We start from the raw sequence: 14,572 nt of genomic DNA, 5'->3' as shown, positions 1-14,572 counted from the left end.
ATGCCAAGTCACAAACATAAATGAGCTACAGATGATTAAATTTGCTGGCAACAGTTAGCCAGCAGCCGGCAAAATCGATGGCCGCCAGCTAAAACTCTCACCTCTTGCCAGGCTATTGCTAATTTAAGTCACTGCAGCAGCAATTTGAAAGTTGCAATGCCTTAAATTTAGATTTCGAAAAAACTAAAACAATTCATTGCTCTTCTCCTACTCTGTACTCCATGTTTAGTACGTAAGGTAAAACGGTCATACCGTCAACCCGCAGCACTAGAGGAGTCGGTGGTCCTTGAACGCTGCTTTTGGTGACTGTGTTGGTGACCACACAGGTATAGTTGCCCACATCAGAGGGTTCCACTTTGGCGATGTAGAGGTTGCCCGTCTTCTGGGACACAAACCTTCGCGTGTCCTGGATGACAAACGACGGGTACTCATTGAAGATCCATGTGAAGGTGAGTTCTGTGAACAACAAAGTCAGAAAAAACACATTCTGTATTTATACATCATCTATACCCATGTAAAGATAAAGTGCGCTACATCAGCAGTCTCATCTCATTCAGTGTGAGTGGATGCCTTCAGGGATAAAGCAATTAGTGGATTGGACTGAGTGCCAGCCTTCCATGATTAAAAACACAATTTATAATTGAAGAGCAATTACTCTTACTCACTGTTGGATAAATGCCCTCAATATGATAACAGATTCACAGGTTCACTATGTTGGCGTGATGCCGCGGAGAATATGAATGATGGACTTTTCAGCGAAATAGATATTTACATTCACTGCAGGAATGTTGAGGTGTTTTCTGCGGCGTAGCCATAGACTGTATGAGAAATGGACGTAGTCACCGTGACGTCACCCACTGGTTTGTGGTCTGCCATTTTGAAGCCTCCAGTTCGGCATTCAGGCTGCCGCCATCTTGGTTTTTGGTTGTAGCCATCTTGGCTTTTTTTGCAACCAGAAGTGACACGAGAGGGTGGAGCTAAGTAGTACCGAACGCTGAATAAGAAATTTTTAGGCGACCAAAATGTTACATGACACTTTCATGAACTGAAAACACACTTAAAGTAAGACGAAAACGCAGAAAACTCCCAGACCGGACAACGTCGCGGTAGCAACCTTTTAATCACAAGGTAGCCCCGCCCTAAAGCATCCCCTGCTTTATGGTCTATTTGACTCTAAATGGGACCATAATTTACTTAATGAACATCATGCTGTATTGAAGAAGACTTGAAACTAGCGACTGAGACTATAAACTCATGTTTACAATGTTTACTGAGGTAATAAATCAAGTGAGAAGTAAGCTCATTTTCTCATAGACTTCTATACAATCAGACTTCTTTGAGCAACCAGAGGAGTCGCCCCCTGCTGGCTGTTAGAGAGAATGCAAGTTTAAGGCACTTCAGCATTGGCTTCACTTCTCAGACCCGGATGTTGCTCACTGCGTGGCACGCTTGACTTAAAGATGAGGAGTGGGGTGGTGATTTAACGACTAACTCTTGTCCCTTTCTTAAAACCAATGAAGCAGCCTTGAGCAAGGCATTTGAGTCCCATCTGCTCCAGTATCACTGCTTAGTGATATCCGGGATAACGCCATGTTCACACTGACCACACTGTCATTCCTGGAGTAGAGGTTCTACGGTAAAATATCAATGCAACAACAGTTCAATCAGGCTCAACTTCTTATGTAACACAACGCAACATTATCCAGCAAATACTCTGCGATGAACAATCACGGACATGATCGCATGAACTATTATCGGAAGGGAGGATAAAATCAGTTGTTACAGTGATAACTTTCCAGAGTTGTAAAAAATCCTAATCACGGTCCAGTGTGAACCTTCATTCACTCGGATGTATTACTCAATTTAACTCAAATTAATCAGCCTTCCTGGATTATGTTTTATTGTCTCTCCGGTGCCTGAAGACAACTGAAGGCTTTGGTTGTTCAGGCAGAATTTACATGTGAATGTGAGGAGAGAAAGTTAAAAATAACACATCTGTAATTGTATTACCATTGTATCATTAAACTATGCCCCGTTTTATTTCCTTTTCTTCCTTTTTTCATACCTCTTCTTTGGATTTATCACCTAATAAGAATTTATTTAAAAACACAGAGACAGTAGTTGTACATAAAAAAACAACAACAAGGAGCGTCTCCCTTTGTGGTTGTCATGATGCAGCAGAAGACCTTAAATCAACCCCTTAAGCTGCAGGTCCTGCATAAGAAACTTTATAATGCCCAATAAAACCAATGTATAGCAGATCCTGTTATTCAGCATGGTCCCACCCAGTCCACTATTCATCATCCTCGATAACAAACTTCTGGGAAAGACTCCCGGTTCTATCAACCAAATGGAGTGCAGTCAGAGAGGCTTTGCACTAACAATCAGCAGCATTATAAAAAGGAATGATGGTGTTTTGACATATTGACACAAGGATAGATTGCTCTGGACCATATTGCATCCCTGTCCCAAAAGCAATCTTGGCCGTTGGTAAAAACTTGTCTAAGCGATGACTCGGCACTACAGTGCAGGGGAATAATTGAGACACGAGTTGGACACTCATCTACTGACTCAGTGTTCTTCACGTCTGCTCTTTAGGGGGCAAGAGGATGTGTGGGCTTTTGACATATTACTGCAAAAACCTTGCAAATCGTGAGGCGACATCGAATCCTGAGAACTTGTGATGCACATGTGAAAAATCCTCCTTTTCAACAAGTACAAGTACAGGGTGGGCGTTGTTATGTGGGTTGGACTAGAGGACAACCTGACCTTGTGATCATCCCAACAACACAACATGAGATCAAAACCACACAGTGAAATCACATCTGTCTGTCTGTTTCGTGCCAGTGATGTTTTTCCTGCTTTCCAATGTGCCACATTTTGAAAATGATAAGTTAATAACCTTACAGTGTATATACCAGAGGTTCTCAATCTTTTCCCCTTACAAGATAGATGGATTATACCGGGGACACCCTCATGTATGTCCCTTGGAACAATTAGATGTAACTTATTTTTATACTTGTATAGTCTTATGCTTAATTTATACTTCTGCAGAAAAGCTTGTGCAGAGCTCCCACAGAGCCGCAGAGATGGTTTGCGGAGCTCGCAGAGAGCCGCGTTGCGCACCTCCTGAAAAATGTGACTACGCACCAGGCACCGCAGACGTTGCTGAAGTTTAATTGGACATTAGAGCTGGGAGATGGGATTTCCGTACCTAACGTCCATAACAATAACAACAACAACTTCATTCATTCTAGGCACAGGAGCTCCTCCTCCTCATCATCCAACTCTTCCATGATTTTTTGGAGCCATGGAGTTGTGTTGGAACTATTTAATCACAACTCTCAAATAAACCAAAGACCGCCTGACAAAGGATTTGAAAACCGCGGGTCTAAATCAAAAAGAAATGACATGCTATGCGCAATCAGCCGCAGTACTATGTATGCTCGGCGTGCGAGAGGTGCCCGCACAGAATGCATTTGTGCACAGCCGCAGGAGTATAAATCAATACAAGAGCAATGTATTAGGCACGTATTAAACATATTTGCAGGTTCTAAGAGTTAAAGATTTGTTAGATTAGAATGTAACATATTAACCATTGTACGGTAGATTTAAAGATTCAAATATTATTTGTTTTACTATGAAGCCTTTTGTAAAAAATTATTAAATTCATAAATCTGAAATATTGGCAGTGTGCCACATACCCCTGGGGGTCCTCGGAGGATACGGAGAATCACTGATGTATACAAGCTAACCCTGCTGTTAGCTTCACACGTCTGCTAACGAGCTTACTGTACAGATGTTCATTGGCACATTAAAGAAATAGAACCTAAAGCAAAAAAACTAAAGAATGACAATTTGCGGTATTATTGGGGATTACGTGCTGAACTAGTTTTTGGCTGGGAGCAGTAACTTCCTGGAGGGTTGTTGTTGCCGGGCAACCAGCGGAGACTCCCATTGAACATGTTTTTAAAAAATCTTTATTTTTCACTTTAGCCATTTCCAGTCTTTATGCTAAGCTAAGCTAACCGTCTCCTGGCTTTAACAAACAGACATGAAAGTGGTATCGATCTTCTCATCTAACTCTCCGCAAGAAGGCCAATATGTGTATTTTCGAAAAAAAAAAGTTGAACTATTCCTTTAATGACTGATTTGAGATACACGATAAGAGGAGTTGCATTTCGATTTCAATGTTTATCACTTGTGGTTTCTTTCCACCATGAACTCCACCCCAGCCTCCCTCATTTGTATCAACCATAACTTCTTGGCTTGATCCATCCGACCCACAAAGAGAACAGCTGTAACATCCTCTCTCCCCTAAATAATACATCCCAGCTCTCATCCTCACAGCGTCATGTATATTTAATGTCTGTTTTTCGAAACAATAACTTCCAAAAGGTGCAGGGCGCGACAAACTGGAACAACAGCAAATAAGAGGTTACTAATTGGTTAGTTAAAGATTCATGGTGAGAAACAGGAAGCAGGAAATAGGAAGTGGAAAGTACCAATGGTGATTTGACTTGAGAGCCTCCTGCAGATGGGCGGTAATGGAATAATGCAATCATGACTGACAGTGAGTGGCAGATTTTCATTGTGCTTCCATTTAGCCCTTGTATAATGAACAGGCAGCATCAATTCCCCCTTAATGATCTGAGAGGAGGGAAGAGAAATGCAACATGACAGGCCAAGGACATACTGAATCCAGAGTGGGGCTTTTGTACCAGTGCGTATTGTATCAAAGAGAGTTTATGCACAACTTGTGTAAGTTTGTACTTGCAAGTCTGTTCCCTAGACAGTAACAGCCATTAACCAGGGCTACCTATCTGTATTCATAACACACAACAAGTTCACTCTATGAAATGGCTTAGGTCACGCACTCGGGAAAAAATCCCTGCAAGCTATGTGTGTTACTGGCCAGCGAGCAGCCTCTGTTTTGAAGGTAGACGCACAGCAAAGAGAGAACAAGTGATTTCAGCCTTGAGTAAATCTAAAAGGCCTGTTTCCATTAGCGAAAGGAGGTCAGATGCATTAGGTCCCGGACTAACCACAGTCATTCAGACTCTCTCAAAGCAGAAGATGACACAGACTGACATCTAACGCAAATACAGTGTACAGCACAGTGGAGCAACACAACACCGCCGGAGCTCCTCTCTTGGACACAATATTTTTGTCATTCTTTAAGTGCAACTTCAAAAACCGCCTCGCCGTTTTTTTAGAGCATCCTGCCTGCAACAAACTACTTCCTGCAGCTGTCTGGAGGGTTTTTCAGGCATCGTTAAAATGAAATAATGGCTTCCTGAATCATGCATGCTATATTGAAATCCGTTAAAGGGGAGATGAGGCAGATCCGTGTCCAAAGCTGTATTGCGCTGATCATGAAATATGCTCTGTCACCTTCACTGCGTGAGAGCATGTTTCTCACTTTCTCCAACACTGTGAGAGTCGATTCAAATAACAGTGAGGATTTTCTGTATTTCAAATGTGCAACAATACATCTGGAGACAAATCCAGCTGCCTACTGATAATTCTTTTATCCTTTTAAAAACCTTTTCTATCATTTATACTAGAATTAATATTACATTATATGTACTTTTCTACACAGTTCACAGAGCTTCAACTATTAGTCAACTTCCAGAACACTATACAGGCGTTTTGCTTTATTCTTTAATTCAAATTTTATTGTTGGTCATTGGTGCTTCTATATACAGTATATTTATATAATATTTATATTATATTCATCAATTTTTTCACTACTTGTGTACATAACAGTCCTGCCTATTCCTCACCTTTATCTGTCCAGCTTTGTTGACATTGTTCCAGCTGTTATTTCTATTCTGTGTAAGTACATTTAAAAATGCATAAAACCGAAGTCAAATTGCTTCTATGTATGTACTTAGCAAATAAACCTGAATCTGATTTGATTGATTTGTTGATCAACATAAAAATCAAATTAACAATTTTGATAATCGATTAATCATTTAAGTGTTTGGGTTGTTTTTTTTCACAGAAAAGCAAAATTCACTGTTTTTAGCTACTCAATTTTGAACATTTTCAGATTTTCTGTGATAATAAACTGAATATCTTTGGCTTTTGGACTGTTGCTCGGACAAAACAAGACATTTGAAATGTCATATTGAGTTTGGGAACTTGTGATGAACATTTTTTTTTAATTTGTTTACATTTTACAGAACAAATGATTAATCAATTAATCAAGAAAAACAATCTGTAGATGAATCAATAATGAAAATAATCACAGCCATATTTCTCTTAAAAAGAATTCTGTGTATTAAAGTGACTCGCTGCAGTGCAGCCATTCGTATTTGCAGTCTAAGAAAGAGGCCGAATGAGGAGAAGAGAATGTGATTGTGCCTGTAACTAAGGCTAGACGGGGTACATCATTACCATAGCAGATATGGTCGGGCTAGCCTCTCAGCAAAGATGTTAGAAAATTGGTGATGATTCATCCTGAAGCACATCTCGGCATCCTCAACATCTCCAGAAATAGGCATAATCTACGATGACAGCTGCCGACAATATTGTCAGAAAATGGATCATTCCGAGCGCCGAGCGAGGTCTCCGGAGAACGGCTATGATCCATCGCTACAAGAAGGGATGAAGGGGGCTGTGTGGTATAAACAAAAGCAGCCCGTACGTTACTGGTTGGTCGGACAAAGGCACACAAGCTTTGGCTGTGTTTATTTGATATGAGGAGAAACAGCAGGGAAGCAGACTGACCCAGTTTGAATGAATTTGACCAAGATTAGCAATTATCCACCATTCACCCAAATAAAATCACTGACGACAGTCTGAGAGCGTTGATAATGAATTTTGGATTTGTGTGTAACATGTCAGAGGTCTTGGATGCTTCATTCATGATCAGTTTATTTACATTTATTAGCACAAGATCTGTCTCTGCACCTCTGTTGTATTTCTTGGTGTCACAAAGTCAATGACTCAATCAAACAATTTTTGGGTCAAAACAACTGACCTGACCATATTTTATTAATTAGCTGAACTTTTCATTTGTTTGAGCTTCTGCGCAAACCAGATTTAACATATTTTCCAAAAATATTTCCAAGGAAAATTTTGAAAAAAAGAAAAAGTAAAATTACTCTTGCTAAAGGTGCTAAATGCGAGATTGTTAGCATTTCTGTTGCCTCCACACGGCTCTCAACATGGCGAGTCTGCGGCTCGTAGCTAAAGGTGCTAACAGCCAAAACAACAGCAAGAGTGACTGACAGAGCAGAACTATGACCGCCGTTTGAGAGCAGTGCTTAGCGGTGGCCGTGAGCTAGCCAGTGGGGCGCGTACACATGCACTAAAAGCGAACGTGGCCGGCCCGGCGATGTCAACAAAGCAAGGAGAAGGTTGGATAACAACACACCCACAGAGGGAGAACGACTTCATTCTCTGCTCAGGTAGACATTACAATTACATTACAATTTTACAGACTGAAAATTAAATTTGGGATCTTTTTTATAGAAACAAATCATGTTTCTCCCTCCAGGTGAGGAAACATTTGATTTCAGCAACTTTCTTTTTTTACCTTTATTGGATTATGATGATCTGCTCTATATGAATGCACCTGACCAGAGCTTAAAGAAGCTGGATCCTGGTTACCATTGTGCTTTACGTTTCAGTACTGGCTGTGGAAATCTGGTTCACCACTGTACCCTGTGTGCGGCTGCTAAATGGCCATCTCTGTATGTCCGCAGCCTTTTACATTGGTTGGCTCTTATATATGTAAATCGCTCCTTGGAGTGGTTCCTTCGTATCTGTGTACATACATGTGCACAAACCGCAATCAATATGGCCTTCGCTCTCACAATGTTCTACAGACGTTGGTCCCAAAGGTTAGAACGGAGCTAGGCAAAAAAAATAAATACTCTGCTCCTTCTTCCTGGAATAATGTACAGAAAGACCTGGAATTGTCACAGCTGATTACTACTGAGGGGGGGAATTAAAGTCCATTTTAAAGGATGGAGAAAGTGGCGCTCTAGGTCGATGTGATTGCTCTTGATTTACTCACTGAATTGTTTTGAGATTGACCTGTTTGTGCTTTATAGCAATTTATTTATGTTGCATACAAACTGGATGTCATGCTCGTTCACTTGTGGTGTGTGACGGTTGTATTTTGTCTGCTTGTATTGTTTGTTTTTATTGTTGTAACAATGTCTGTGCTGCCCTCTTGGCCAGGTCACTTTTGGAAAAGAGATTTTAATTTCAATGAGTTTTTTACCTGGTTAAATAAAGGATATATATATATATAAATGTATATATATATATAAGCAATAGCTACCCAGCGAATATAAACAGAATAAATAACGCTCCGCTACATTTTGGAAAGAAAAACTGTCATGGCCATTTTCAAAGGGGTCCCTTGACCTCTGACCTCCAGATGTGTGAATGTAAATGGGTTCTATGGGTACCCACGAGTCTCCCCTTTACAGACATGCCCACTTTATGATAATCACATGCAGTTTGGGGCAAGTCATAGTCAAGTCAGCACACTGACACACTGACAGCTGTTGTTGCCTGTTGGGCTGCAGTTTGCCATGTTATGATTTGAGCATATTGTTAATGCTAAATGCAGTACCTGTGAGGGTTTCTGGACAATATCTGTCATTGTTTTGTGTTGTTAATTGATTTCCAGTAATAAATATATACATACATTTGCATAAAGCAGCATATCTGTCCACTCCCATGTTGATAAAGAGTGTTAAATACCTGACAAATCTCCCTTTAAGGTACATTTTGAGCGATCATAAAACGATAAATCGATCACAAATTCATCGATCACAAATTCATCTCACATTTTTTATCCTAAAAACATAATATAATATTTTCATCTAGTGAGAATCACTCACTCCGTATATAATGGGAGTTTATTTATGTACATAGACAACTTAAAAACAGTTATCTGATGCCAGTATCATAGTGCTTGTAGCGGATGCTAATTTGCAACACCTGTCTCTAGAAGGGCTTTTTGTGAAAATAAGAGTTTATGTAGCTCAGTGACATTAAAGGTATTACCTTTGCATCTTAGATAATAAAATGATTATGGCAAAACATGTAACGGGCCTTCTGATTTTATATCAGCGTGCATGTAGTTATCATTTCTTTTTAAGCACAGGTAACATCTTCATGTGAGACTGGAGGTGACAGATATGGGCCAGGTGCAATGTAACAGTGTTGGTTACTGACAACAACCCCTCCAGGACTCGAGTCCCGAATGATCAGTGTCATGTTGGAGGAAGGTCCGGAGGGAGTCTGGAGTCTAAATAAAGGCGAGGAGCAAGTTTTAGCAACAAATGACAGACAAGACAAACATGAATTATTGAAGTGAATTATTGAATAAGTCTATTAACATTTCCCCGAAGACAAAAACATCAAGACCCAGATATCGCCTCTCCGATGATTTAGGCAAATTTTTACCCAAACACACTGTGACATTCATCTTGGTAAACATCTGCAATGTGCGATGTTGTCAGATATGCAAGATCGCAGTCAAAACAAAGCAGCTGGAGTTCTTGAGCAAAGTGCAACATCAGAAGCTGGGGGAGTCTCCTGAATGTTATGAAAATGAGTTTATAAAGAGAGATGTTACATTTTTAATGCTCATTTAAATAAAACGGTGTCCCGATATCCCCCTTATTGCAAGAGAGCACGGAGACGAAAGATGACAAAGAACATAGAACGCCCTGCTGGTTGAACCATCTGTTAGTTATAAAAGGTCAAATAATACATTTCATCACCCTTAAATGAAAAAGAGGAAAAAGCTTATGACATGAGTGAGGAAAAAAAAAATAACATGGAGATGATTCACATGATTAGGTGAGATTCAAATGTGTGATGTTTCTCGTAGAGGTAACGCTCCCGCCTGCTGTTAACAGGAATAAAATGAGATTTATCATCAGATCTGTTTCTCTATGTTTTAAAATGCAGGTGTGATTTTAAGGTTATGAGCTTTATAATCTCTAGAAAAGGTCATTCAACACTTCCAACCCTTTCCAGAGCCGAGCAGCAGCAGCAGCAGCAGCACTGCTGAATAATTCTTTGCCTAAAGTCAGAAGCTCCCTTTGCCTTGTTCCTTCTATGTAATAACACAGACTGCGTTTAAAGATAGATGACACGTCTCCACTTTCTCCCACTGTACAGAAGTGAAGCCTAAATATCCCGGATACAGGAGTTGCCACCTTGAGATTCTGACATCATCTGGAGCCAGAGTCTGTGCAGTAAAGGGCTGACCCGAATGCTTCAAAGTTTAGACAGTTGCCATGGTAATCAACCTCCAAATCAGCATTCAAATGCTTCGTTTTTAGCTTTTTTATATATATAAGCATGTAATAATAATGTATAAATCCTGAAATAGCTCGGGAAAAAAGCAATAAACCCACAACATTATTCATTATTCATATTCAACATTAATTATTATTGGTTATTCTCAGACGGATATCGGTGTTTGTTATGTGTAGAGTTGCGTGTGTGTACAGTAGTGCGGCAGCGGCACAGTCCCGAATACCTTCGAATATTTCTCACCAAAGAGCAGCTCGTCAGCGAGACTCACAGCTGCCAATCATGATGCCTCACCCCCTTTTTAAAGCATCAAATAACTCATTAAACAAACTTATCAGAAAAAATAACACTTGAACATACATCAGCGTGATAAGAACTTTTTAAAAATGACAGAAACCATCTTTGGGAAAAAATTCTTTGACGTGTACTTTGGTACATGTCCTATCTGCTAACATGGAGGGGGCGGGATTTATGACCTATACTGCAGCCAGCCACCAGGGGGCGATCCAGATGTTTTGGCTTCACTTTTAGGGCGCTGTCATGTCGTCCATCTTTATATGCAGTCTATGTGAAATACAAAACCTTTCAAATCTAAAAAAGTACCCATCATGTAACTAGGTGTTGTACTTGTGCCATACTTATATGTACTTAAACTTAATTTTCATTGTGTCCTCACATAATTGTCATCAGGAAAAAAATCAGAATGTTTGGCAGATAATCAGGTCCAAAATTGTCTGTACCTGGCACACCCTCATAAAATTTAATTTTTAATTAAGATTCAATCATCACATTTTAATTCTGCTTTAATTCTGGCCTCACTTTGCCAAAAAATAAAATGAGGATTGTTCTCACACAATAGGAATACAAAATCAACAAATGAATCACTTACTCTGAATAGAAACAATTACCTGAAGTAGATACTGAGACTTCACACTTTGTACACCTTTAACCCATTACGCGTGACTACTAAAACACATCAAACAATGCTGCAACAACTGTATACAACATTTAAAACAGTTTACTGTATGTAGCCATGAATAAAACAGTATAACCGACACCTACTTACTTTAGCATTCATTTCACACAAACAAGCTCGATTGCTTTCTTAACTCAAAGGTGACTTAAAGGTGACTCATTAAACTACATCAATACATTTCCAAGTGATAAATGAATGCTTGGTTACTGGATATCTGCTCCCCTTTTTTCTGACTTGCAGCCTTGTTTGTGTAATATGTGCAAATTACCCACAAGGATTTTTTGGCACATGTAATGTTTCCAAGGAGACGTCAGTCAATTGTCGGCTCATTTCTGCACTAAAACCCCGAAAGGTTGGCCAGGGAGCGCCACACTCCCTGTCAATGCACTCGCATAAAGGAAGCAATCTTCCTCCTCCAAATTGTAAACATTAGCCTGGTGCCGGCACGATTGCCTTCACAGCAGTGCTCCCCTACGAATAATGAATAAACTATTGAATTTAAATTATTGTTGCCAAAATCTTTCAAAATATTTTTGGACACTGTGGTGACACCGCTACTACAGCCCAACACTCCTGACAATGCTGCTGTTTTGTTTTTAGCTGGCTGGAGTTGTGTGTTGGAATTTGGACACCTTCCACCGGGGGATGTTTATAAAAAAAAAAAAAAAAAAAAGGCATTACACTTGGAGGCTGCCAAATGGAAGCATGTGGCTCATTGTCCCAGCTTTTCTTGTCAACACAAGGTGAGGTGTCTCATTATAACATATACAGAACAAAGCACTACAAATGTAAGCCTACTCTTAGGTTTGTAAGTGACTGTGTGATAATTATAAGAACAAAAACATCTCATCCGATTCTCAGAGCAGCAGCTGAACAGCGTGGAGTCCCACAGTAAAACACAGTTAGCGGACTAAAGTTTACCCAAACAACACCAACAATTATTTGTTTATGATACAAATTACATCCAGCAGCCAAAAACCTTAAGTATCTGTTTGTTAGCTGCTCCTCAATGTCAGACTGTATAGTACGGTTTATGGTGTGCCGTTATTAGGGCTAGGCAATAGGGCCAAAATCAATATCACAGCATTCATATGAATATTTTTGCTATCATTGTATGTATCCAAAAAGACAGACACATGCGGGTACTTTGAAAAAAAGTCAAGGCCGCGCCCCCTTTTAGGGGATAGAAAACCGAAGATCCCATTTCAATGCAATTTCATGTGTGTTTGGATTGTAATTTTGACAAGTTCATATGCATTCATCTCTTGTTATACAAACTTTTGTTTAATACGTGTCTAATAATTATTTTGCGACCTTGCCTGAACCCGAACGTTCGCGATACCTTAATAAATGAAGGCTGATCGCCGTCATGTCCCTTCAGTCGTTCCCGTCCAACACAGTGGCCGGATATTGTGTCTTATCCAGACTTCTCTACATATCCGATTGAATTACGTTGGAGACGACAGTCTGATGCTGCTCTAACGTTAATGTATGACTGTATTACTGCACCAGCATCATTTAGCCATTTAACACACCGACAGTGAATATTAACGTATTGTATGAGCCTCAAATCTCAGTGTGAAAACCTCGGTTAACCCGCTACACAACAGCTTTTCATCATTTTCTCTCCTGTGACGGCGAGTTTCTTTCACCCAAAAGGGAGCGCAGCCTCGGCGATGACGCCATGCTGGTCTGGTCTATAGCTTGGAGCCATGAAGCCCCTCTATTAGATCTTTGTTAGGACATGGCAGGGCAACAAATCAAAGGACAGTCATACATACACAGACAGACAGAGATCCCTTCCTTTATAGATAAATGATGCTGCTACAGCACCACCTTATTGGCCAAATGGCACCAAAATATTCATGGTCACTCAGACATGTCCACCAAATGTCGTCGCAAAAGCACAAAGCGTTCAGGGAAAAAAAGAATACAGGACTTTTGTTTCTGAGACTTATGGTTAAAAACTTACAGGGCAAAATTTCCCGATAGAACTACATGACAAATAAAAAACAATATGAGCAATAGTAACCACAGCTTTTTGACACTAGAGTCAACTGTAAATACCAGTATGTTGAATTTCAACACCATTTTCTTTTGACATACCATAAGATATTGCCACAAAATATATATGAGTCAATGCTTTTTAAAAGAAAAATGAAACTGAGAAGGATCATTTGGTCTCAGCCACAGTAAAAACACTATCACTACGCTCTCTAAAACTGATCTTTAGAAATAATGTCTGAAACCTCCTCTCCCTCTCCCCCCTGCTGTGTTCAGTATGTTACAGTACATCCAGATTCCAGCAGTGGAGAATAACACTCAGCCTAGCTCGCTGGTACGACTAAAACCCCGTCTCCAGACCCCTGTGTAGGAGGTAATAGCACTGGGTGCTAACTCCCAATGATAATGTCATGGATGCAAAGGGCTGATGTGAAGCTCACAAAGCACCTTCAGAGAGAGAAGCTCTATTACTCAGCTTGGCAGGGCCCCAGCCACAGACAGCCTCTCCAGTCTGCATGCCAAAGTTATTCCTCGCCCCCATTGAAAATCAGCCTGACAGGCCAGAGTGTCCCAAAGTAAAAATTACTCACTCCACTGACCTCAACAACACAAAACAAACAGCCAGGAGATGTGAGGGGGAGAGCACACACGTGACTTCCACTTTGTCCAGATAAACACGTAATAGATGAGTCCTCACTGATACGGAGTTTCTGTTGAGCAGCAGTGCAAATGACCGATTGTGTAAGATTAAAACTAGGGCTGTCAATCGATTTGAATATTTAATCTCAATTAATCGCATGATTGTCCATAGTTTATCACAAATTAATCACACTTTTATCTGTTAAAAATGTACCTTAAAGGGAGATTTGTCAAGTATTTAATACTCTTATCAACATGGCATGGGCAAATATGCTGCTTTATGCAAATGTATGTATATATTTATTATTGGAAATCAATTAACAACACAAAACAATGACAAATATTGTCCAGAAACCCTCACAGGTACTGCATTTAGCATAAAACAATATGCTCAAATCATAACATGGCAAACTGCAGCCTAACAGGCAACAACAGCTGTCAGTGTGTCAGTGTGCTGACTTGACTATGACTTGCCCCAAAACTGCATGTGATTATCATAAAGTGGGCATGTCTGTAAAGGGGAGACTCGTGGGTACCCATAGAACCCATTTACATTCACACATCTGGAGGTCAGAGGTCAAGGGACCCCTTTGAAAATGGCCATGTCAGTTTTTCTTTAAAAAAAATTCAGCTTAAGTTTGGAACGTTATTTAACGA

General features: G+C 40.1%; 1 protein-coding gene and 1 long non-coding RNA gene across 4 annotated transcripts in view; one reads left to right on the top strand and one right to left on the bottom strand.

Moving 5' to 3' along the window:
* cntn3a.1 (contactin 3a, tandem duplicate 1) overlaps positions 1-14,572 on the bottom strand; it is a 356,340-nt gene that overhangs the window by 58,264 nt on the left and 283,504 nt on the right. For all 3 annotated transcript variants that reach the window (XM_074645147.1, XM_074645149.1, XM_074645148.1), the window contains one exon: positions 253-456. In XM_074645147.1, the coding sequence (XP_074501248.1) occupies positions 253-456 (204 nt within the window). The remainder of the gene's footprint in view (positions 1-252; positions 457-14,572) is intronic.
* The window catches only part of LOC141773278 (uncharacterized), a 376,505-nt gene that overhangs the window by 205,869 nt on the left and 156,064 nt on the right, over positions 1-14,572 (top strand). The window lies entirely within an intron of this gene.

The sequence above is a fragment of the Sebastes fasciatus genome, chromosome 8 (assembly GCF_043250625.1).
Source record: "Sebastes fasciatus isolate fSebFas1 chromosome 8, fSebFas1.pri, whole genome shotgun sequence".
Classification (NCBI taxonomy): domain Eukaryota; kingdom Metazoa; phylum Chordata; class Actinopteri; order Perciformes; family Sebastidae; genus Sebastes; species Sebastes fasciatus.
This window is presented reverse-complemented; position numbering and strand designations above follow the sequence as displayed.